General features: G+C 37.3%; 1 protein-coding gene across 4 annotated transcripts in view; it reads left to right on the top strand.

Annotated features, from left to right (window-relative positions):
• Positions 1–1,953: 1,953 nt before the first annotated feature.
• Positions 1,954–25,726, top strand: part of MKI67 (marker of proliferation Ki-67) — a 98,753-nt gene continuing 74,980 nt past the window's right edge. For all 4 annotated transcript variants that reach the window (XM_053692510.1, XM_053692509.1, XM_053692508.1 and 1 more), the window contains exons 1-7: positions 1,954–2,077; positions 6,091–6,201; positions 6,451–6,532; positions 8,259–8,374; positions 8,551–8,611; positions 21,508–21,538; positions 21,618–22,103. In XM_053692510.1, the coding sequence (XP_053548485.1) occupies positions 6,110–6,201; positions 6,451–6,532; positions 8,259–8,374; positions 8,551–8,611; positions 21,508–21,538; positions 21,618–22,103 (868 nt within the window). In that variant the 5' untranslated portion in view covers positions 1,954–2,077; positions 6,091–6,109. The remainder of the gene's footprint in view (positions 2,078–6,090; positions 6,202–6,450; positions 6,533–8,258; positions 8,375–8,550; positions 8,612–21,507; positions 21,539–21,617; positions 22,104–25,726) is intronic.

The raw sequence follows: 25,726 nt of genomic DNA, 5'->3' as shown, positions 1-25,726 counted from the left end.
ATTGTATGCTCTATTTGAGAACAAAGAAAAATTGATAATAGGAGTAAATTAGAGAGTTGCTTAACATTGTATGCTCTATTTGAATCATGAAAGTTTATTTTTTAAATAGACTATCCCTTTAAAGGGACATTAAACACTTTGAGATGGTAATATTAAATGATAAATTGTATATAATAAAACAACTCTGCAATATACTTTCATTATTTATTTTGTCCTCTTTGTCTGTAATTCCATTCTGAAATTGTGAGCTTTTCAGTTCCTATTAGAAATGGAAGTGCAGAACACTGTTAAATCCAGCACAACCATTGGCTGCACACTCTAGTGACCTATTTATAACTGTCTCTAATTGGCCACAGCAGAGAAGGTAACACAAGTTACAACATGGCAGCTCCCAGTGTTTTATAGACACTAAACCTTTACACTGATTTTGTCACTTTTTAAACAACTAATGAGACTTTAAAAAATACATCTACATGTTACTCATGGACTAATCTTTTCTTTGAATGCATCATTCTATCTAGCATGTATTTAGTGTTTAATGTCCCTTTAAGTGGGTGAGACTATGACAGAGTCACACTTTAAATCATCCTTGTGTATCATCCAAGTTAGTCGATTGTCCCTGTTTTGGCAGAGCTGTCAATCCTTAGAATGAGGTGAAAAGTGCCAGACCAAAAACTGTCCCTGGAAAGAAAAGTAAGCTACAAACACACAGAACGTACCCACCTGAAGTTAGACACTTTTTCGTTATTCATTATTTAAAAGCGTATGGGGATTTCCATGTTAAATAAAAACAAAGAAAAATAAGCGTTGTGTCACTTAATGACTACTACCCAACCATACCCCTGACTAAGCATAACAAAATCTAACTTGGGGATAGGACCCCTCAGAAGCCCCCTGAATTGCACTGCCCCTATCCAATCTCATAGGTAATAATGCAAATATTTACATCATATAAACATCTTCCCTATAAAACCTAGGCTTTGTGTCAGTGACTATTATCCAAGTGACCCCCAGATAGAGCAGAATCCAATGACACTAAAGTTAAATGTGCGTGTATTTACAAATCATTTGCGTCGCTGACATTGTTGCATGCTGCAGTAACTGTAACAAACTGAATGCTTATATTCAATGAGTATAACTTGGCGCTCACCCGTCCCAGACTGCAATCAGCTGTCTGGAAAAAAAACACCGAGACGTTCTCTCTCAATATATTTATCAAGCTGCGCTTGAAATATTTACAGCAAAAGTTCTGGCTATTCGAAGATGTTGGACTACCGATTGTGACAAGGTGGCATTTTATCACGGCTTTTCGCAATCCCTTCGTTTACAGAGATGTGAGGTTTGCGAGCACAAAAACAGACATAAATATTGTGTTTACTTAAAAAAAAAAAATAAACGTGAAAGGTTAAGTCACATTTACCTAATCTCTAAAGAATAAAACACGTTACTTTATATTATAAAACGAATGAATCGTACATTAAATACAAAATATCCTAAATACGTTCTTTGGCTACGTACACCATAAACAGCCTCCATTTTTCTTTGTTTTGGGTTAAAACTGCGCGCGTTCCCCCTTCCCAAACACTACATTCATTTCTTCCTATTGGCCGCTTCTCTTCTCACGTGACACGAGTGTACCAATCGTCGAACATCGCGCGTAATTTCGAACTCTTTTGAAAATTAATAAATCTTAGTGTGTCAATGCGCCACCTGAAGTAGTCCATAACACATATGTTGTGAGACCAGCGGTGGCAAACGGTGTGTTCAGGTTTTATTTTGCAGTCATCGTGACACTTTGAAACGGAACTATCTGGCTTATTTGTATTTGCATTTATGCGCTGCTGTGCTAACTTAAGGTGAGTTGTACAGCGGAAGGATATCTTGAAAAAAAAAAAAAATTACTTGCTGCTTCAACACTGTGGACGCGCGTGCGCATTTGTTTTTACGCGGGGGCGCTGAATCGAGAGTAACGGACGGTTTCGGCCGTGGTAATTACTATTGCGCGTCGGGTCTAGTGGTTTTGTGGATTATTTAGCCTTAATGGAATAACTATTTCCACACGGAATTCTCCGCACCGGTAAGTAACTGATCCTCGATGATATTTACACTGTGGCGAAGTCCACCTCCGTGGAACAGTATAAGCGTATGATGCAAGAGAAGAAGCCCGCCAATTTCCCATATTTGCTTCTTTATTCACACGTTATACTGCTTTCTATAATCCGACCGCAGAACGCGTCCCTTTTTTCTGCTTGTGGATCTTCAGTTTTTTGAATGTGGATTGACAGCGAGCGCCACTCATCTGTTTTTATTTTCTTCCCCACGCTGGACACAACCTCCTTTAACCCGTACAGCGCCACGTTGGCTGAGTGACATTCGGTGATATACTTCAAGTAGTTTAATAGCTTATGCTTGTAGGCCGATAAGATGAAGAATTTTCTGATTCTTTAAGAAATGTTTACATAGGAAGCTGTTTCAACCTTGAGGGAAAGCAATAGAGTCCAATATTTTTGTTGGAATTATATTGGAATAGATGAAATGTCTGTTACTCGGTCATAATGACTGGGTACGGAGGACCCCGAACTAAGGCATTCTAAAAGATTTGACTTCTGCTTTAATTATAAGCATGATGTGTCGATTGTTTGCATATGGGTATATATTTAAAGGGATTTGAAAGGGCAGGCTCAGAACATGTAATTTTTAAAAACTGTTAAAATAACTTATCAAATATAGAAGTGCTGTCCTTCTTTTTTGAAAGACTATGCATTTTCTCTACCACTGGGCGCTAGCTAGTTATTGATAGCTGCTTAGCTACACGTTTCTCGTCACTGGTTTACCAGATGTTTTTAGCTAGGTCCCGGTAGTGTGTTGCTGCTATTCAGTTGACTTTAATAACTGTTCTGTTTAATCCATTTGCAGGGGTTAAAACGGTTATATGCAAGCAATGGATCAATGATATACTGTAACACATTAGTGCATTTATCTTGTATTACCGTATATACCCTTTTAAAGAGATTTTGTTTTGATTCTGTTTCAATGTTAGATTTGTTGCAGGTAGGCAAGTGAAAACAAGTAACCATGTTGTCAGATGTTACTTCAAGCCTTGTTGTGGGATATATGGATACAGTGTGTGCATATGTTGGGCCAATGGTATTTTCACTCAACTGTGACACTCCAGTCCTATGAACCCTTCACAGGCCAGATATTGATGGGTTTGATTTCATTGTTCTCGAGTAACAATATATTGAAAATCTGGCTTGTTAAGGGTACTGACTGGATTTGTGAAATGCTGGCTTTAGGGTCTAGTCAGACATTGATGCGCTTGACAATTCTTATCTAATGCAAAATAAATAAGTTTGCTGTGCCAATGCCTTCCTGGAGCCTGTTTTAGCATCTGGAAGCTGTGTTCATTGCAACATCTTTTACAGTGATTATATGTGAAATTAGACTTTTTTTTTTTAGTGAATTATAGGTGTAATTTTTCTATTTAAAGGTACTGTCAAGTCAAAATTAGACTTTTTGTGATTTAGACAGGGCATGCAATTTTTAAAACCCCTTTCCAATTTACTTTTATAATGTGCTTTGTTCACTTGGTATTTTTAGGTGAAAGCTAACTCCCGGTAGGTGCAAACTTGTTTCTAAGCCGTTGAAGGCCATCTCTTATCTAATTTTGACAGTTTTTTCAGTTAGACTCTGCTAATTCACTTGTGTAATATATAACATTTTGCTCACTCCCATAGTTATTTGAGTCAGCTCTGATAGGCTAATGTCTGTCAAAAGAACTGAGATATGGGGACAGTCTGCAGAGACTTAGAAACAAGGTAATCAGAGGTAAAAAGTGTATAAATATACCAATCTCTGTTAAGCAAATGGGTAAACAAAAATATTAATAGATGTTTAACAAGTAAGACGTTCCCTTTAAGATAGTTATTACATTTCTGTAGCTTATAGTTTCATGTTCTGTTTGTCGTTTATCAGCTATATATTGGAGTGATCAGTATTTATACTTTTGATTTTTAGTTTTGATAGTTTACTCTTGTAATAGAAACATCAGTTGGTAGAAGATGTCCGTTTTACAGTAAGTTTAAAGGAACTAAAGTCAAATTTAAACTTTCATGATTCATATGGAGCTTGCAATTTTAAACAACTTTCAAATTTACTTCTAACAATGTGCTTTCTGTTAATATTTACACTTTTTGAGCCACCAGCTCATGAGCATATGCTATAATTCAGACTATACATATATGCATTTGTGATTGGCTGGCTGTCACATGATACAGGAGTGGAGGAAAGACATAACTTTGAAATTTGTCAAATAAAATCTAACAACTTGAAGTTCAGACCATTGCACTATTTTTTTTATCATACATTTGTTTGTGCAAATCTACTGTATTTACTGGGCCTTTAAATCTGTGGCATGATTTGAAAGGCCTCATTGGTCAAGGTAGAGCGCAGCCCAGACAGAAAACCTTGGGATCTTTTCTTGTCAGGGGGCTACAGCACAATCCCTCAACGTATTGCTGATCTGTCAGCCAAAGGACCTGTTAGTACTTTGTTGTTAGTGACATGAAACCCAAAATGTTTTTCATGTTTCAGATAGAGAATACAATTTTAAACATTCTAATTTAAATCTTACTTGCTTCATCCTTTAGGTATCCTTTTGTTGAACAAAAAATAGCAATACACATGGGTTAGCCACATCTGTAGCTACTTAGCTTATTTAGATATGCTTTTCAAAGAAGCATATCAAGAGGTTAATGCAAATTAGCTTACAGAAGTAAATTGGGAATTAGTTGAAAACTGCATGCTCTTTCTGAATCCTGAAAGGAAAAAAAAAATTGCATCTCTTTAAACTTCGTTCAGATCTCACATTGGCCATATCAATGATTGAAATAAGTTCTTATGTGGTACAAGACTTCTTCTAGATTTATATTGTTGAAAAAAATGAAGCAGGTATAGAATTAAGCCAGTAAGGGAAGTCATGTGCCCCCCAACAAAAAAAATCTGTTTACGACTTTGAGAAGCTCTACCTTATTCAGTATCAAAATTACGGTTGAAAACCCGTTTTTATGACCTGCAGCTCACACATAAAATAGCAAGCGTGGAGCAGCCCACGTGACCTCTTGCTCTGCTATACAGTGTGGCTAAAACAGAACAGAGTACAGTTAACCCTGTGTCTGCCATCAAGGGTTGCAGCATGTCTCACAATAACCCGACAGCCACAGAGTTGAAAGAAATGAAGCTTTTTTTGTGGGGGGGGTACGTTGGAAACAGATTTGTGGTTGAGCACGAAGAGTGGAGAGTCTGTCATCTCAGGTTTAATTGCCAAGCCTGGAGCTGTTTTTGGGGGTTAGGGTTAATTTTCTGTGTGCCCATGGTGCACTGGCGCCTGGGATAATCGAGCTCTGTGTTAGAGTAAACCTAGGTAGGCGCATAAGATCTCAGGAGTGTGTACATGTCTAAAGTGCACAATGGCAGCAGTTTCCAACATTGTATAACATTGTTGCAAGCTGCAATAGATGACATAGGACATGTGCATGCTCCTTAGTTATCAGCAATACTAACTCCTACAATAAACTGCTACAGTTTAAAGGTGAAGCAAAAGTCCAAATTAAACTTAGGATTCAGATATATCATGCAATTTTATAAACAAGTTTCCATTGTGCTTCTGTTATCAAATGTGCTTTATTTTCTTTGTTTTTGTGCTTGCCATAGGTATTCTCTTCAACAATGTAATTGGTGGTTGCAGATCTATGCCTCGTTATTGGTTTACCAGTTTTGTTCAGCTCGCTCATAGTGCATGGCAGTTCCTTAGCCTGCTTTTCAACAAACAAGAGAATAAATCTTAACTGATAATAGAAGTAAATTGTAAAGCTGTGTAAAATTGCATGGTCTGACTTTACTGCCCCTTTAATATACAGATATACATACTAAAATATTCAAACCAATAGTTTGATATTAAGTCCGAGAGCTCAGTGCCAAAAGCACAAGTGTACATACCAATACAGAACTTAAGAGTGCCTGTAATCAGTCTTTGCATGCCTGTTACCAATTATTTTTAAAAACATTTGAACTATATGTATTTTCTTGCAGGTAAGAGTCTGCTTTGAAGATGCCTCTCTTTGGGGAAATTGTAGTAATTAAAAGAAATGGCACAGATGGAACCCATTTTCCACTGACTGCTACTACTTGTTTGTTTGGAAGGTGAGTTTATAATGGGAGAATAAAATTTTAGACACCAATGTAATTTAGAAATCCCGAATTATGCTCATGTCTGTAGTGTGTTTTATGGGTCTGACAATTTGTACTAGGGAGCCATCCATATTTGAGATAAGATATTTTTTAGTATGGCCTTTTAAATTGATTATTTGTAGAAGAATCAAAAGTTGAGCTATAAATATGCTAGTCTAATTAGATTACACTGCTTATTTTTGAAAATTCTTTCCTCATTAGAAAAGCCGAATGTGATATACGCATTCAACTGCCTCATGTGTCCAAAGAACATTGCAAAGTTGAAGTTAAACCAAATAAAGAGGTAACTTTTTTTCCCCCTCTCCTTTGGCTACTTAAAAGTTGATAATGCTGCTTTTGGAATTTTTCAGTTCTTTGAAGTGTAAGTGTTTTACTAAATTTGAATTCTACAAGTTCATAGACTTGATATTTTTATAAAAACTTTAAAGGGACTGCAAATACCTTGATATTTGTATATGAAATGGGATATGTCTAATGAAACAACTTTCCAATATATATATTTTTTTCCCCTTCATGTAATTTGACTTTGACAATTAAACGATTTCTAATTCTCAGAAATTGAAATGTGCTATGCTGACATTTCAAGGCTTAAAAGGACAGTATACACCAATTTTCATTTAACTGCATTTAATCTACAAAACATTTATGCAAAGAAAAAAATTACTGTACAATGTCCCTTTAACCCTGCTATCTGTTCTTAATTGGCTTTACCAGATAACTGCAAAACAATACATTTTATACTAAGAAAAAAAATAGGTTTAATGTTCCTTAGGGGTTTGGTCAGGAGTCTGAAAATCCGCACCTTATTTAAAAATAAGCAAAACTATAAATTTTTTTTTTTTTTTTTTTTTTTTTTCCCCAAATGCACTCCCAGGTGGGCTATATAAATGGATCATCTACAAAACATTTTTGAAAAAATGTCCCTTTAACAATAAATACTTTCATTTATTAGAGCATTTTATTATTGCAATACTACTTGCTAAGGACTGTTTAAACTGACTGTAAATATTAACTTAAGTAGTCTGTACCTCCAACTGCATAGACCGTACACTAGTGAGTGCTTCCAGCTTCTTCATGCAGTTGTGTATTTTGAAATAAGATCATTGAGGGACCAGGAACCCCATGGATGCCAGCCTTTCAATCAGGTTAGCCACTTTGATGTGCTGGGTAGAAGGGAGCTCAGTCAGGTCTTAAGGTTGGATTGAAAAGACCAACTAATTCAAGGCAGCCTTGACATCAAGGGATATGCACAGGGCACATTCAAAGGCATAAATAATTAGAAATGTTTAAAAGTTAGTTTCCTGTCCCTTTAAGCCCCGCTAATGGGGATTGAACAGTCTACTTGAGCTGCACATATATACAGTGGACTAGTTGTGCATTGCTAGTCTAGGAACGTACTTTGTTTTTAACTCATTTGTAGTTAGAACACTTGGCCTTCTGCCAATACAGACAATGCTTGTATTGGTGGTATAAAACTGAACTGCATTTTATTATGGTAACTTTTTTGCTACATGCCCTGGATTAAAATTTAAATATTTTTATTTTCCTGATATACAAGCTCCTAATTAACCATGCACTTTTGTGATTCAGAAAGAATAGCTTCTCATTTGTCAACATAGTTTAGGTTTGAGATGAATAAGTTAAGAAGCCAAAATTGGCATTTGTTTTTAATTGAAAGTCCTCTTTCAGACCAGGAAATGTAAAGTGTTCATATGTCTGAAAAAGTTTACTTTAATATGTTAATTAACACATTATCCACCAAATTTGTCATTTTTGCCTGGTATTCATAATTGTAGTTATCTAAGAAAATTCAGTCGCTTCAATCACTATTCCCTTAAGAATAAAAGGTTATTTTCCATTAGTTTTCTGAGAATAATAACTTCAATTGTCACTACTGATTAAAATTGTGCATGAATGATGCAGTTCTAAATTATTTTCTGTCCTTGGAAACAAAGGAAGCATTTCAAGCGTATTGTAATTTCTTTATCTTTTTTTTTTTTTTTTTTTAGGTGATTGTAACCAATTTAAGTACAGTGAATCCCGTCCAATTAAATGGGCATGCGGTGCAACAGCCTGTGCGTTTAAAACATGGAGATGTACTAACAATTATTGACCGTTCTTTTAGGTAAGCTTAACTCCTTTTTTCTCCCTTCTTGCTTACATATACTTATTTTGTGACTGCTCTTGCTTTAATCTTCTTTGGAAAATACTAATTGGTAAAGTAGCATATGAGTAATTTAATATTCTGACGTTTAGATATTCATGTTCATTGTATAAGTAATTCTAAAGCTCCTTTCGCAGGTTTGAAGAAGTTCTTAGTACAGCTCGCAGACGTTCTTCCGGTAAAGGTGTTGAAAATCAGGTAGGCTTTGCTTCATAATCAATGTTTGTCATTTAAAATGCAGAAAACTTTCCATTGTGACATGTTAATTTGAGCTAACTCTTTAACGTATCTTAAAGGGATAGGGAAGTCAAAATTATACTTGCATGTAATTTTAATACACTTCTATTTTCAAATGTGCTTCTTTCTCTTGGTATCCCTTGTTGAAACCAAATATGCACATATCCCACACTAATGGAACCTGGCTACTGATTGGTGCCTGCACACATTTGTTTCTTGTGATTGGCTAATTAGATGTATTCAGCTAGCTGTCAGTGGTGCACTGTTGTTCCTTCAGCAAAGGATAACAAGTAAATTAAGCTAATTTCATAATATAAGTAAATTGGAAAGTTGTTTAAAATTGTATATTCTATCCAAATACTATTTCTTTCATGTAATTAGCAAGAGTCCATGAGCTAGTGACGTATGGGATATACATTCCTACCAGGAGGGGCAAAGTTTCCCAAACCTCAAAATGCCTATAAATACACCCCACACCACACCCACAATTCAGTTTTACAAACTTTGCCTCCCATGGAGGTGGTGAAGTAAGTTTGTGCTATATTCTACGTTGATATGCGCTTCGCAGCAGGCTGAAGCCCGGTTTTCCTCTCAGAGTGCAGTGAATGTCAGAGGGATGTGAAGAGAGTATTGCCTATTTGGATACAATGGTCTTCCTCTAGGGGATCTGTTTCATAGGTTCTGTTATCGGTCGTAGAGATTTCTTCTCCTACCTCCCTTTTCAGATCGACGATATACTCTTATATACCATTACCTCTACTGATTCTCGTTTCAGTACTGGTTATCTACTATATGTAAATGAGTGTCTTGGGGTAAGTAAATCTTATTTCTATTTAGGACACTCAAAGCTATGGTTGGGCACTTTATATGTAAAGTTCTAAATATATGTGTTTAAACTTATATTTGCCATGATTCAGGATAATCAGTATTCCTTATTTCAGACTGTCAGTTTCATTATTTTGGGATAATGCATATGAATAAATATATTTTCTTACCTTAAAAATTTTCAATTGACTTTTTTCCCTGTGGGCTGTTAGGCTCGCGGGGGCAAAAAATGCTTCAATTTATTGCATCATTCTTGGAGCAAACTTTTTTGGCGCAAAATTGTCGTTTCCGACGCCGTAGTTGACACCGGAAGTTTGTTTGTGGTTGCGTCATTTTTTGGAGCATGTGTTAGACTTTTTTTGTGCCAAAAAAGTGGGCGTTTTCGGCGCCAAAGGAGGTGGTGTCATACTTGCTGCCAAAAATGTGGGCGTCGTACTTGGCGCCAAAAAATGTGGGCGTCATACTTGTTCCAAATTTTTTCACATTATTTAAGTCTCACTTTTTTATTGCTTCTGGTTGCTAGAGGCTTGTTTATTTTGCATTTTTTCCCATTCCTGAAACTGTCATTTAAGGAATTTGATAATTTTGCTTTATGTTTTTTCTATTACATATTGCAAGATGTCACAACCTGACCCTGGATCAGAATCTACTTCTGGAAAGACGCTGCCTGATGTCGGTTCTACCAAAGCTAAGTGCATTTGTTGTAAACTTTTGGTAACTGTTCCTCCGGCTGTAGTTTGTGTTAGTTGTCATGATAAACTTTCAAAAGCAGACAATGTCTCCATTAGTAATAATCCTTTACCTGTTGTTTTTCCTTCAACATCTAATATTCAGGATGTCCCTGTTAATGTAAAAGAATTTGTTTCTAATTCTATTAGGAAGGCTCTGTCTGTTATTCCTCCTTCCAGTAAACGTAAAAGGTCTTTTAAAACTTCTCATATTTCAGATGATTTTTTAAGTGACCGCCATCATTCTGACTTATCTGTTTCTGATGAGGATCTATCTGGTTCAGAAGATTCTGCCTCAGATATTGACACTGATAAATCTTCATATTTATTTAAGATGGCGTTTATTCGTTCTTTACTTAAAGAAGTGTTGATTGCATTAGATATGGAGGAGTCTAGTCCTCTTGATACTAAATCTGCTAAGGGTTTAAATTCAGTTTTTAAACCTCATGTAGTTATTCCAGAAGTTTTTCCAGTTCCTGATGCTATTTCAGAAGTAATTTCTAGGGAATGGAATAGTCTGGGTACTTCATTTACTCCTTCTCCAAGGTTTAAGAAATTGTACCCTGTGCCATCTGATAGGTTAGAGTTTTGGGACAAAATCCCCAAAGTTGATAAGGCTATCTCTACTCTTGCTAAATGTACTACTATTCCTACGGCAGATTGTACTTCCTTTAAGGATCCTTTAGATGGGAAGCTTGAATCCTTTCTAAGGAGAGCTTATTTATGTTCAGGTAATCTTCTTAGACCTGCTATTTCTTTGGCTGATGTTGCTGCAGCTTCCACTTTCTGGTTGGAGGCTTTAGCACAACAAGTGTCAGATCATAATGCTTATAGCATTGTTAAACTTCTTCAACATGCTAATAACTTTGTTTGTGATGCCATTTTTGATATCATTAGAATTGATGTCAGGTATATGTCTTTAGCTATTTTAGCTAGAAGAGCTTTATGGCTTAAATCTTGGAATGCTGATATGACTTCTAAGTCAACATTGCTTTCTCTTTCTTTCCAAGGTAATAAATTATTTGGTTCACAGTTGGATTCAATAATTTCAACTGTTACTGGGGGGAAAGGAGCCTTTTTGCCTCAGGACAAAAAATCTAAAGGTAAATATAGGGCTGCTAATCGTTTACGTTCCTTTCGTCAGAATAAGGAGCAGAAGCCTGACCCTTCCCCTAAAGGAACGGTCTCCGTTTGGAAACCTTCCCCAGTCTGGAATAAATCCAAGCCTTTTAGAAAGTCAAAACCAGCTCCTAAATCCGCATGAAGGTGCGGCCCTCATTCCAGCACAGCTGGTAGGGAGGCAGGTTACGATTTTTCGATCAATTCGATTCAGTCTTTGGATTCAGAACATTGTTTCACGAGGGTACAGAATAGGTTTCAAGGTAAGGCCGCCTGTGAGAAGATTCTCTCACGCATTCCAGTAAACCCAGTGAATGCTCAGGCGTTTCTGAAATGTGTTTCACACTTGGAGTCGGTTGGGGTAATTGTGCCGGTTCTGGAACGGGGTCTGGGGTTTTACTCAAATCTATTCATTGTACCAAAGAAGAATTCCTTCAGACCAGTTCTGGATCTAAAAATATTGAATCCTTATGTAAGGATACCAACAGTCAAAATGGTGACTATAAGGACTTTTCTGCCTTTTGTTAAGCAAGGGCATTATATGTCTGCAATAGACTTAAAGGATGCATATCTTCATATTCCAATTCATCCAGATCACTCAGTTCCTGAGATTCTCTTTTCTAGACAAGCATTACCAGTTTGTTGCTCTTCCGTTTGGCCTAGCAACAGCTCCAAGGATCTTTTTGAAGGTTCTCTGTGCCCTTCTCTCTGTAATCAGAGAACAGGGTATTGCGGTATTTCCTTATTTGGACGATATCTTGGTATTTGCTCAGTCTTTACATTCTGCAGAATCTCATACAAATCAACTTGTGTTGTTTCTTCAAAGACATGGTTGGAGGATCAATTTACCAAAGAGTTCCTTGATTCCTCAGACAAAGGTAACCTTTTTGAGTTTCCAAATAGATTCAGTGTCCATGACTTTGTCTCTAACAGAAAAGAGACGTCTGAAATTGGTTTCAGCTTGTCGAAACCTCAAGTCTCAATTGTTACCTTCGGTAGCTTTGTGCATGGAAATTCTAGGTCTCATGACTACTGCATCGGACGCGATCCCTTTTGCTCGTTTTCACATGAGTCCTCTCCAGCTTTGTATGCTGAACCAGTGGTGCAGGGATTATACAAAGATATCACAATTAATATCCTTAAATCCCAATGTTCGATCTTCTCTGACTTGGTGGTTGAATCACCATCGTTTAATTCAAGGGGCCTCTTTTGTTCGTCCAACCTGGACTGTGATCTCAACAGATGAGTCTTTCAGGTTTTGGAGCTGTATGGGGATTTCTGACAGCGCAGGGGGTTTGGGAATCTCAGGAGGCGAGATTACCAATCAACATTTTGGAACTCCGTGCAATTTTCAGAGCTTCAGTTCTGGCCTCTTCTAAAGAGAGAATCATTTATTTGTTTTCAGACAGACAATGTCACAACCGTGGCGTATGTCAATCATCAAGGGGGGACTCAGGCTATGAAAGAAGTATCTCGGATACTTGTATGGGCGGAATCCAGCTCCTGTCTAATTTCTGCGGTTCACATCCCAGGTGTAGACAATTGGGAAGCTGATTATCTCAGTCGCCAGATGTTAGATCCGGGCGAATGGTCTCTTCACCCAGAGGTATTTCTTCAGATTGTTCAAATCTGGGGATTCCAGTAATAGATCTGATGGCCTCTCATCTAAACAAGAAATTTCCCAGGTATCTGTCCAGATCCAGGGATCCTCGGGGAAGCAGTGGGAGCGTTGCCGCTTCCTTGGAATTTATCATCCTGCTTATATCTTTCCGCCTCTAGTTCTTCCAAGAGTGATTTCCAAAAATCTAATGGAGCGTTTGTACTGCTGGTGGCTCCAGCATGGCCTCACAGGTTTTGGTATGCTGATCTTGTTCGGATGGCCAGTTGCCAACCTTGGACACTTCCGTTAAGACCAGACCTATCTCAAAGCCCATTTTTCCATCAGGATCTCAAATCATTAAATTTGAAGGTATGGAGATTGAACGCTTGATTCTTAGTCATAGAGGTTTCTCTGACTCGGTGATTAATACTATGTTACAGGCTCGTAAATCTGTGTCCAGGAAGATTTATTACAGAGTCTGGAAGACTTACATTTCTTGGTGTTCTTCTCATAAATTCTCTTGGCATTCTTTTAGAATTCCTAGAATGTTAGTTTCTTCAGGATGGTTTGGATAAGGGTTTGTCTGCAAGCTCTTTGAAAGGACAAATCTCTGCTCTTTCTGTTCTTTTTCACTGAAAGATTGCTAATCTTCCTGATATTCATTGTTTTGTACAGGCTTTGGTTCATATCAAACCTGTCATTAAGTCAATCTCTCCTCCTTGGAGTCTTAATTTGGTTCTGAGGGCTTTACAGGCTCCTCCGTTTGAACCTATGCATTCTCTGGATATTAAATTACTTTCTTGGAAAGTTTTGTTCCTTTTGGCCATCTCTTCTGCTAGAAGAGTTTCTGAGTTATCTGCTCTTTCTTGTGAATCTCCTTTTCTGATTTTTCATCAGGATAAGGCGGTGTTGCGGACTTCATTTAAATTTTTACCTAAGGTTGTGAATTCTAACAACATTAGTAGAGAAATTGTTGTTCATTGTGTCCTAATCCTAAGAATTCTCTGGAGAGATCTTTACATTCTTTGGATGTAGTGAGAGCTTTAAAATATGTTGAAGCTACTAAAGGTTTCAGAAAGACTTCTAGTCTTTGTTATCTTTTCTGTTTCCAGGAAAGGTCAGAAGGCTTCTGCCATTTCATTGGCATCTTTGATTCATCATGCTTATGTAGAGTCGGGTAAGTCCCTGCCTCAAAGGATTACGGCTCATTCTACTAGGTCAGTTTCTACTTCCTGGGCTTTTAGGAATGAAGCTTCGGTTGATCAAATTTGCAAAGCAGCAACTTGGTCTTCTTTGCATACTTTTACTAAATTCTACCATTTTGATTTCTCTTCTTCTGAAGCAGTTTTTGGTAGAAAAGTACTTCAGGCAGCTGTTACAGTTTGATTCTTCTGCTTATTATTTCAAATGTTTTTGATTTGGGTTGTGGTTTAATTTTTCAGCGGAATTGGCTGTCTTTATTTTATCCCTCCCTCTCTAGTGACTCTTGCGTGGAAGTTCCACATCTTGGGTATCTGCTATCCCATACGTCACTAGCTCATGGACTCTTGCTAATTACATGAAAGAAAACATAATTTATGTAAGAACTTACCTGATAAATTCATTTCTTTCATATTAGGAAGAGTCCATGAGGCCCACCCTTTTTGTGGTGGTTATGATTTCTTTGTATAAAGCACAATTATTCCAATTCCTTATTTTTTTTATGCTTACGCTCCTTACTTATCACCCCACTTCTTGGTTCGTTAAACTGAATTGTGGGTGTGGTGAGGGGTGTATTTATAGGCATTTTGAGGTTTGGGAAACTTTGCCCCTCCTGGTAGGAATGTATATCCCATACGTCACTAGCTCATGGACTATTGCTAATATGAAAGAAATGAATTTATCAGGTAAGTTCTTACATAAATTGTTTTCTTTCATGTAAGTGGCAAGAGTCCATGAGGTAGTGACATATGGAATATACATTCCTACCAGGATGGGGCAAAGTTTCCCAAACCTCAAAATGACTATAAATACACCTCCCACCACACTAATTACCTTGGTTTTACAAACTTTGCCTTCTATGGAGGTGGTGAAGTGAGATGTGCTTGATTTCTTCTGATAGGCGCTTCTAAGCATTTTGAAGCCCAATTAGAGGTATGTGAAGAGAGTATTGCCTGTTGACTGTATGGTTTCACCCATGGGAAATCATTTCAAAGGCTCTCTGTAATCAGTCGCAGGGATTCAGCCCCTGCCTCCCTTTTCAGATCGTTATACTCCTATACCATTACCTCTGGTACTGGTTTGACTGTCTGCATGTGGGGTGGTGTCTTCTGATATGTATGTATCATTTTTTTAAGACTCATTTATGTTTGGTGTTTTATATTCTATTGTAAAGTTTTAAATATGTGTTTACTTACATTTGCCATGAGTCAGCTCTATGTATATTTTCCTTTTTTTTGCAGACTGTTAGTTTCAGTATGGAAATTATGTTTGGGATGCTTATTTTAATTTTGTTCTTACCTGGGTTTCCAGTTTTTTCAATTTGACTTTATTTTCCAAAAAATTTTGCGGGCAAAATAGGCTTGCGAGGACGCAAAATGTTTTTTATTGCCTCATTCTTGGTGTGGATTTTTTTTGCCGCGAATTTGCCCAAAAGTGACACAAGTCTCATTTCCTGCGTCTTTGACGTTGCTTCTTACGCAAAGTTGCGCTTGTTATGACGCAAGTTGCGTCATTCCCTGGTGTTAACTTTCGCACCAAAATTTTTTTTCACTTCCTTGTGTCTTGTCTCCTACTTGACGCCAATTTTTTTTTTTTGTATATTACCCCTCTTCCTTTAATGCTTCTTGTACTCTTTATATCTTAGAGACCTATGATGCTTACTTTTTTTGCATATTACTTTAGCATAAGCATTTGTTCCCATTCCTGAAACTGTATGAGGAATTTGAATATTTTGTTTAAATGCTTTATATTTTTTTTTTTACATTTTAAAAGATGTCTCAGTCTGATCCTGCCTCTGTTGCTGTAAAAACCATGCTGCCTGGACACAGTTCTTCCAAAGCTGTTTATTTCTTCAGCTCAATTATGTGGCATTTGTCATGGCAAGCTATTGAATGCTTATGTTTCTTTTAGTACAAATACATAGTCTGTTGTTCCTTCAACGTCTAATGTACCTGATATTGCTGCAGCTATAGAAAAGGCTGTCTGCTATTCCGCCTTCAAATAAATGTAAAAGGTCTTTTAAAACTTCTCATAATTCTGATGAAATTTGTATTGACCGACAACATACTGAAGTATCCTCTGCTGATGAGGATCTCTCTGGTTTAGAGGATCCTGAATCAGAATTTGAAATTTACCAATCTTCCTATCTGTTTATGATTGATTATATTCGTTCTTTGTTGAAGGAAGTTTTGGTTACTTTGGGTATTGAATAGTCTAGTCCTCTTGATAACAAAGCCAGTAACCGTTTAAATTCAGTCTTTAAACGCCCAAAGGTTGCTCCTGAGGTTTTTCCTATACCAGATGCTATTTCATACATGATTACTAAGGAATGGTCTAAGTCTGGTTCTTTTAATCACTCTTCTAGGTTTAACGGGTTGTATCCTTTACCTGTGGGTAATTTTTCCCTAAAGTTGATGGGGCTGTTTCAACTTTTGCCAGGCGTACTACTATCCCTATGGAAGATAGTACTACTTTTAAGGATCCTTTAAAAAGGAAGATTGAATCTTATCTCAGAAAAGCTTATTTACATTCTGGCTATATTCTTAGACCTGCTATTTCTATGGCTGATGTGGCTGCTTCTTCAACTTTTTGTTTGGACAGTTTAACTTGGGTAGGAGATCCTGATTTTGTCTAGTATTGTTCTTCTGCTTCAACATGCTAATCATTTATTTGTGATGTTTATAAAGATCAATTTTAAATCTTTCTTTAGCTAGAAGAGCGTTATTGCTTAAATCTTGGAATGCTTACATGGTGTATAAATCTAGATTACTATCTATCTTTCCAGGGTAAGAATTTATTTGGTTGTCAATTGGGTTCTATTTTCACTATCACTGGGTGGGGGAGCTTTTTTTTTTTTTTCAGTTTTTCTACCCCAAGATAAAAAGTCTAAGGGTAAATTTAAGTTTAAGTTTTTTTTAAGTTGTTTTTTTTTGTTCCTTTTGTCAAAATAAAGAACAGAACACCACTCAAGGCATCTGGTTCCAATTGGAGACCATCTTTAAATTGGAATAAAACCAAGCCTTATAAAAAACCAAGTCCAGCCCCCAAGACTTCATGAAGGGTATGGCCCTCAATCCAGTTCAGCTGGTTGTGGGCAGCTAGAAATTATTTCAGGACATTTGGACAGATTCGACTCAGAATCAGTGGATTCAGAATTTTGTGTCTCAAGGGTATCGAATAGGTTTCAGAATAAGACCTCCCGTGGGAAGATTCTTTATTTCTCATGTTTCAATAAATCCTGTTATGGCTCAGGCTTTTCTGAATTGCAGGGATAATTGTACCGGTTCCTCTCCAGGAACAGGGTTTTGGTTTCTTTTCAAATCTATTCATTGTCCTAAAAACTTTCAGGCCAGTTCTGGATCTCAAGTTTTTAAATCGTTATGTATGAGTCCCAACTTTCAAGATAGGACTATTCTGCCTTTTGTTCAGCAAGGGCATTTCATGTCCACAATAGACTTACAAGATGCTTATCTTGACATTCCAGTTCATCCAGACCACGATCGGTTTCTGAGATTCACTTTTCTAGACAAGCATTACCAATTTGTTGCTCTTCCATTTGGCCTAGCGACAGCTCCAAGAATCTTTTTGAAGGTTCTTGTGCCCTATATGTAATCAAAGAGCAGGCTACTGTGGTTCCTTACTTGGACGATATCTTGGTACTAACTCAGTCTTTTCATTTAGCAGAATCTCACACAACTAGTGTGGTTTCTTCAAAGATATAAAGGATCAATTTACAAAAGTTTCTTGATTCCTCTGACGAGGCTCACCTTTTTAGGTTTCCAGATAGATTCAGTGTCCATGACTGTCTTTATCAGACAAGAGGCAAATTAAATTGGTTTCAGCTTGTCTAAACCTTCAGTCTTGATCATTCTTTTAGTGGCTGTGCATGGAAATTTTAGGTCTTATGACTGCAGCATCGGACGCGATCCCCTTTGCTCGTTTTCATGAGAGCTTTGCATGCTGAATCAATGGTGCAGGGATTATACTCTGATATCACAACTGATACTTAAATCCCAACACTCCACTCTGTCTTAGTGGTTGGACCATCACCGTATTGTTCGAGGGGCCTCTTTTGTTCATCCTTGCTGGACTGATCTCAACGGATGCAAGTCTTACAGGTTGGGGAGCTGTCTGGGGGTCTCTGACGGAACAAGGGGTTTGGAAACCTCAAGAGGTGAAGTTACCAATCAATATTTTAGAACTCTATGCTATCTTCAGATAAACAATCCAAATGATGACTATCTGGGTTGCACATAAGCCAGGGGTAGTTGTAAACGTATACTGTCCTGTAAAAGTGAAAAGTAGACGTCTGTAGACATCCGTTAGGCTAAGGACATAACCATAAAACACAATACCATATGCATGAGTTCATTGGAGTAAAGCCGCTGGTGTTGTGCACAGACCAACTAATTGCAAACAACTAATGGATTATGAGATTCGTTGACAACTATTTTCATAATAGATTATCGATTATGACGATTAGTTGTTGCATCTCTAGGCCTCTATTAAAGAGAGAACTTTTCATTATTTTTCAGACAGACAATATCACACCAGTGGCATATGTCAATCATCAGGGAGAGACTCGCAGCTCTTTAGGGATGAGAGGTATGTCAGATACTTTCTTGGGTGGAGTGAAACTCTTGTCTAATTTCTGTGGTTCATGTCCCAGGTGTAGACAATTGAGAAGCAGATTATCTTAGTCGTCAGTCTTTGCATTCGGAGGGGTGGTCTCTCCATCCAGATGTTTCTTAAGATTGTGCAGATGTGGAGTCTTCTGTTTGAACAAGAACTTCTAAGATACCTTTCCAGGTCCAATGATCCTCAGGCAGAGATTGTGGATGCTTTAGCAGTTCCTTGGTTTTACCAACCTGCTTACATTTTTCTGCCTCTAGTTCTTCCATGGGTGATCTCCAAGATCATAATGGAACAATCTCATGTGTTTAAGATAGCACCAGCCTCACAGGTTTTAGTATGCAGATCTTGTCCAGTTGCCAACCTTGGCCACTTCCTTTTAAGGCCAGACCTGTCTCAATGGCCGTTTTTTCCATCAGTATCTCAAGTCTTAAAGGTGTGAAAATTGAACCCTTATTCATAGAGGTTTCTCTGAGTGATTAGCACTGTTACAGGCTCGTAAGTGTTTTTCAAGGAAGATTTACTATCGGGTTTGAAAAATCTATATTTCATAGTGCTCCTCTCATAACTTTTCTTGGCATTTATTTAGAATTCCTAGGATTTTGCAGTTTCTTTAGGATGGTTTGGATAAGGGTTTGCCTGCCAATACTTTGAAGGGACAAATATCTGCTCCTTCTGTCTTATTTCACAGAAAGATTGCTAAACTTCCTGATTCGCTGTTTTGTTCAGGCTTTGGTTTGTATCAAACCAAAGTCAATTTCTCCTCCTTGGAGTTTGGTTTTAAAGATTTTGCAGGCTCTTCCTTTTGAGTGCATTCTTTGTATTTTAAACTACTTTCTTGGAAAGCGTTTTCTTTTGGCTATCTCTTCTGCTAGAAGAGTTTGAGTTGTTGTCTCTTGTGAGTCTCCTTATCTGATTTTCCATCAAGATAAAGCTGTTTTGCGGACTTCGTTTAAATTTTTGCCTAAAGTTGTGAATTCTAACATCAATAGGGAAATTGTTGTTCCTTCCTTGTGTCCTAATCTTAAGAATTATCTTGAGATCTCTCTACATTCTTGAGGTGGTAAGAGCTTTGAAATACTGAGACTAAGGATTTCAGAAAGACTCCTGGTTTATTTTGTTAATTTCTCTGGTTCCAGGAAAGGTCAGAAAGCCTCTCCCATTTCTTTGGCATCTTGGTTAAAACTTTTGATTCACAAAGCCTTTTTTTGGAGACGGGGCAGTCTCCGCCTCAGAAAATTACAGCTCATTCTACTAGATCAGTTGCCACTTCTTGGGTTTTCAAGAATGAAGCTTCAGTTGATCAGATTTGCAAAGCAGCAACTTGGTCTTTGCATACATTTACTAATTTTTACTAATTTTTTTTAAACTAATTGGTTCTTCTGAAGCAGTCTTTGGCAGAAAAGTTCTTCAGGCAGCTGTTTTAGTTTGATTTTTTTTTCTGCCTATGATTTGAGTTTATTTGAAAAAAATGTAAAGAAAACAAAGTGCCCTAAAACAGGTTGAGATCTGTGCATATCCTAAAAGGGCAAATTAAGTAAAATTAGCTTGCATTAAAAAATTGTTTACAAATTTTAGTAAGTATTTTAAAATTTTCAAAAATAAGCAAAGCTACTTAAAATAGCCATGCTGTCTGGACAATGTGCTCCACCCCTCTTATCCGTGTTTAGACACAGGCATTATATTTCACCTGAGTTCACAGCTTCTAGGCATGCTCCATTAGATAATCTCTATTCATTTGTGCATTTTACCAAAACAATGGATATAGCTACAGCCATAAAAGAAATTTGGGGGGAGTTAGAGCTGTACATTTCAGAAACGTAAAAGAAAGGGTTAATGGTGAGGCATTGCAGTATACATTTGCAGGTTAAGTAATTAATGTACATATTATATTTTGTCTATCAACTTGTTTTATGTCCCTTTTTTTATTATTTGGATTTTATTTTTCAGTGGAAATTGCTGTTTTTATTTTATCCCTCCCCTTCTAGTGACCCTGGATTTCCACATCTTGGGTATTATATCCCATATGTCACTAGCTCATGGACTCTTGACACTTACATGAAAGCAAACATAATTTATGTAAGAACGTACCTGATTAATTTCATAGTGGCAAGAGTCCGAGACCCACCCTGTTTTTTTTTTTTTTTTTTACACCTCACTACTTGACTAAACATTAAACTAAGGTATGAGTGTGGTGGGAGGTGTATTTATAGGCATTTTCTTCCTAAATGGAAATAAGTCCACAGCTGCATTCATTACTTTTGGGCAAGAACCTGGCCACCAGGAGGAGGCAGACACCCCAGCCAAAGGCTTAAATACTCATCCCACTTCCCTCATCTCCCAGTCATTCTTTGCCTTTTGTCCCAGGAGGTTGGCAGAGAAGTGTCAGCTTGTTTTGTCTCTTATGGAGGGTAGTACTCTTTGACATGGGACGGGGGCTTTAAGTAATGGGAAACTTTGCCCCTCCTGGTAGTAATGTATATCCCATACGTCACTAGCTCATGGACTCTTGCCACTATGAAAAATGAATTTATTAGGTAAGTTCTTAAATAAATTGTTTTCTATCCCTTTAATATATAAATACATTAATGTTTTATCTTAAAGCTTACCATAGTATCAAATGCACATTACAGAAGCTGCTTCACAAAAACAGCCTTGATTTTGGTGTAGTACAATTGTCAAAGTATACAGTATCAAACCCTTTTCCTCCAACAATTTCAAAAGTATCAAGATTTTTCTTTTTCCCTCAACAGGTTACTGTGAACGAAAAAGCGTCAAATAAAAGTATGTATTTTATTTCTGCTAAAGCATTAAATTTGACATTTGCATTATTTTAGAAAATAACTTTTTTCTCTTTATTCAGATGAAAATAAGACTTTGGTAGATTCTAAAGCAAATAAAAGCAAACGTAGATCAGAAGGAAATGTCACAAAGAAGACACAGAAACGCAGTTCTTTACAAATTTCTCCTTATAGAAGATCTCCCAAGGATGAAAAAGACCAGTCTCCATTTAGTGAACTTTATCAGATGTTTAAAAATACAGCTAACTCAAAACAAGAAGATAAAACACCAGTTATTCCATCCAGTAGATCACCACAAAGCCTGGAAAAGACTGAAGCAAATCAGTCTGAGAAATCCCCTACACGTAGACGAAGTATAAATCGCGATCGTATTGAGAATGTTGATACAACACCTGTTAATTACCAAGAATTAACTGTAAATGGACGTAATAAATTGAACGAGTCAATTTCAGATACTAGTATCTCAGTAAAGTCTAAGAGAGTGTCTTCAAGACTATCGGGTGGCACTCCTAAAAGCTTGGAAATAAAGAAGAAAGCTGTGAATGATGGTAAGTACCATAAACTTGGTTTATAGAAGTCTTGCAAATTTTTATATATCTATACATCTTCTTACATATGCAGAAATGTTGTGATATATGTATGCATGTAATTATTAGAATATGTAATCACATTTTACGTTCATCCACTTAAACCAACAAATTTTATGTTGCACGTATGAGCACCATTTAAATGTTTGTTTTTTCAAGAAAAGTTTAGGTGTTATTTAAAATGGGAAGTATTAGTCAATTTGAATATAAAGGGCAATTTAAATTACTAGTGGGTAGTTTTCTACATATGTTTTTTTTTTTTAAAAAATAACATTTTTTCAAATTCTAATAGTTATTTCAGAAAATTACTGATTTTGGTTGTATACCAATTGAAAAATTATGATATAATTTGGAGGTGTACTCAAGTTGAATAGGTTAATTTCATATTTGATCAACTTTTCAGCTGTGCTTTATTGGAAGGAAAAAAATAATTACTAGGGATGTGCATTTGTAGTTGCAACAAATGCTGAATTTGGTTTCATGCAGCAGCATTTGTATCTTTTCAGAGCTGGATTTCTTTGGGTGAAAGTACAACAATAATGAACAAATACAGATCTGTGTGTTGCACTTTCAGAAGAAGAAATCAGTCTCTGAAGAGAACTGAATGCTGCTGCCTGTGGCCATATTCAGCTTTTGTTGCAGCAAATGCACGTCCCTAATCATTACCTCAATAACCATTTAAATGCTTTTATTTGACTAAAATATACTTGACAATTTAAATAGTTTCACTAAAACAATAACTCACTTTCACTTTTTTTTCACTTTTATTTTTACTTGCCCCTCCCTCACACAAATCCTTGTGCAGAGCTAGCCACCTCCAAACAATTTTTATCAATCAAGCTTATTGAAACTTAGTAAGGGGCTGACTATGTACATAGATTTGCAGACTATCAATGGTATCCTTTCTTGAAAAGCATACCTAGGTAGACTCAGGAGCAGCAATGCGCCACTGTAAACTGCGGTTTGGTAGTTACACATGTGCGTCTTGTCGTTGGCTCATCTGATGTTTACTAGCTCCCAGTAGTGCTTTGCTCCTTTAACAAATGGATACTAAGAGAATAAAGCAAATTTGATAGAAGTAAATCAGTTTAACATTGCATGCTCTATTAGAATCATGAAAAAAAATTGGCGTTTATGATCTTTTAAGGCAGTGCTTTCCAAACTTCATGATGGTGACACTTTTTAGACCTACATCATTTTGCGACACAGTAAATCAGTTGTAGCAAACAGGAGGTTAAACCAACTTGTTTTAAGAGATACGGACATATACATACATTTTATATAACGAAATGTACTTACAAGTAACGGTATGTATGTGCAGGAATAAAAAAAAGTTTAACACCAATAGCTGCTTAATATTTTATTGGGATATATGTGGTTGATGGGATTAACAGTTTCTGAATATTTGGTGGAATATTAGATATACTCTCATTTCATCAAGCATTTTTAAGCTTCCACTTCCTATCCATATATGCGATGCACTACTAGGAGCTAGCCGCAAAAAACACTGCAGCTCAGCGTTTAAAAGGACACTGAATACAAATGTTTTCTTTATTGATTCAGAGAGCATGCAATTTTAAGCAACTTTCTAATTTACTCCTATTTTTCTTCATTCGCTTGCCATCTTTATTTGAAAAAAACAGCTAAGCTATTTTTTGGTTCAGTACTCTGGACAGCACTTTTTTATTGGATGCATTTATCCACCAAATCTGCAAGAACAACCCAGGTTGTTCACCAAAAATGTGCCGACATCTAAACTTACATTCTTGCATTTCAAATAAAGATACCAAGAGAATGAAGAAAATTTAATAGGAATAAATTAGAAAGTTGCTTAAAATTTCATGCACTATCTGAATCACAAAAGAAAAAATTGTGTTCAGTGTCCCTTTTAAGATGCCGACTTCAGCGCTGAGTCTGACTACTGCCTGTGCTGCAAACACCCTGCTGTCCACTCACTGACTACACGTTCAGTCAGGAGCCAATGTGCCGCCAATGAGAATAGTTTGTTCCCATTGAGCTGCGTCAATAGGTTATGATGATCTGTGACGCACTAGGTATCAATCACGTGTCAACTATGTGATATACGTAGCAGTCAGGCGGAAAGTTGGAAACAAAACAATTTAAAAAAAAGTGTGCTGAAGCAGGGACACATTGTGTCACAACAGTTTGGAAAGCTCTGCTATAGAGGATAGCTGTTCTTTTAAGCATCCAATGGATAAGAAGTTGGAGGCCTTGCTAAAGATGTATGTTCACCAGGGTCTCCAATGGCAGCCTGCAGTGTGTATTGCCACTGTCACCAGTGCGGCAGCCTACTGGTTTGATGCGTTGTCTGATTCCATTAAGATGGATACCCCTCTAGAGGCTCTTAAGTTAGCCTTTATCACAGATGCTTTTCTTACAAGTCATTAAGTTGGGTCTGCTCTGTTAGTTTTTGTAACAAAAATGATTTAAAGGAGCAGTACTGTTTCTCTAGAAGCCCCTTGGAAGCCCAATCAGTCTTGGAACAATCTAAGAAACCTGCAGTTGATTCCAAGTCGGCATGAAGGGTCTGCCCCGATCGGATCCAGTAGGACTTTCTCAATTTGCTCAAGCTTGGATACAGGATGTCCTGGGTTCCTGGGCAGTGGACATTGTATCCCAGGGTTACAATTTAGAATTCAAGACTTTTCCTCCCAGGGGCAGGTTCCTCCACTCAAGATTATCTGTAGACCAGATAAAAAAAAGTAAATAAGTGATAGTTCCAGTTCCAATGCAGGAACATTGTCTGGGACTCTACTCCAATCTGTTTGTGGTTCCCAAAAAAGACGGAACTTTCAGGTCAATTCTAGACCTGAAATGTAAAGTTCTTCAGAGTAACGTCCTTCAAGATGTAAATTATACGTTCCATTCTTCCCTTGGTCCAAGAGGGTCAGTTCATGACAACCATAGACCTAAAGGTTGCGTATCTTCATGTTCCCATTCACAAGGCTCATCACAATTTTCTGAGATTCGCCTTCTTGGACAATCACCTTCAGTTTCGAGCTCTTCCGTTTGGCCTTGCCACAGCTCCCAGAATTTTCTTAAAGGTTCTGGGGGCTCTATTGGGAGTGATCCGGTCTCCGGGCATTGCAGTGGCGCCCTATCTGGATGACATTCTGGTTCAGGCACTGTCTTCAACAAGCAAACTCTCATACAGAGATCTTGTCTTTTCTTTGCTCCCACAGGTGGAAGGTAAATCTGGGAAAAAAGTTCTGGTTCCAGCTACAAGGGTAGTGTTCTTAGGGACCATAATAGATTCCCTATCGATGAAGATATTTCTGACGGAGGTTAGAAAATCCAAGATCTTCAACTCTTGTCTTGCCCTTCATCCTCTTCGGCCGTCAGTGGCTCAATGTATGGAGGTAATTGGTCTGATGGTAGCTTCCATGGACATCATCCCATTTGCTCAGTTCCATCTCAGAGCTCTGCAGTTATGCATGCTAAGGCAATGGAACAGGGACTATGCGTATCTGTTTCATCGAATAGATCTGGATCACGCGACAGACTCTCTTCTGTGCTGGTTGTCTCAAGAACACCTCTCCCAGGGAACTTGCTTCTGCAGACCT

The sequence above is a fragment of the Bombina bombina genome, chromosome 9 (assembly GCF_027579735.1).
Source record: "Bombina bombina isolate aBomBom1 chromosome 9, aBomBom1.pri, whole genome shotgun sequence".
Taxonomy (NCBI): domain Eukaryota; kingdom Metazoa; phylum Chordata; class Amphibia; order Anura; family Bombinatoridae; genus Bombina; species Bombina bombina.
The sequence above is the reverse complement of the archived record's forward strand: the minus strand, read 5'-3'. Positions and strand labels throughout refer to the sequence as shown.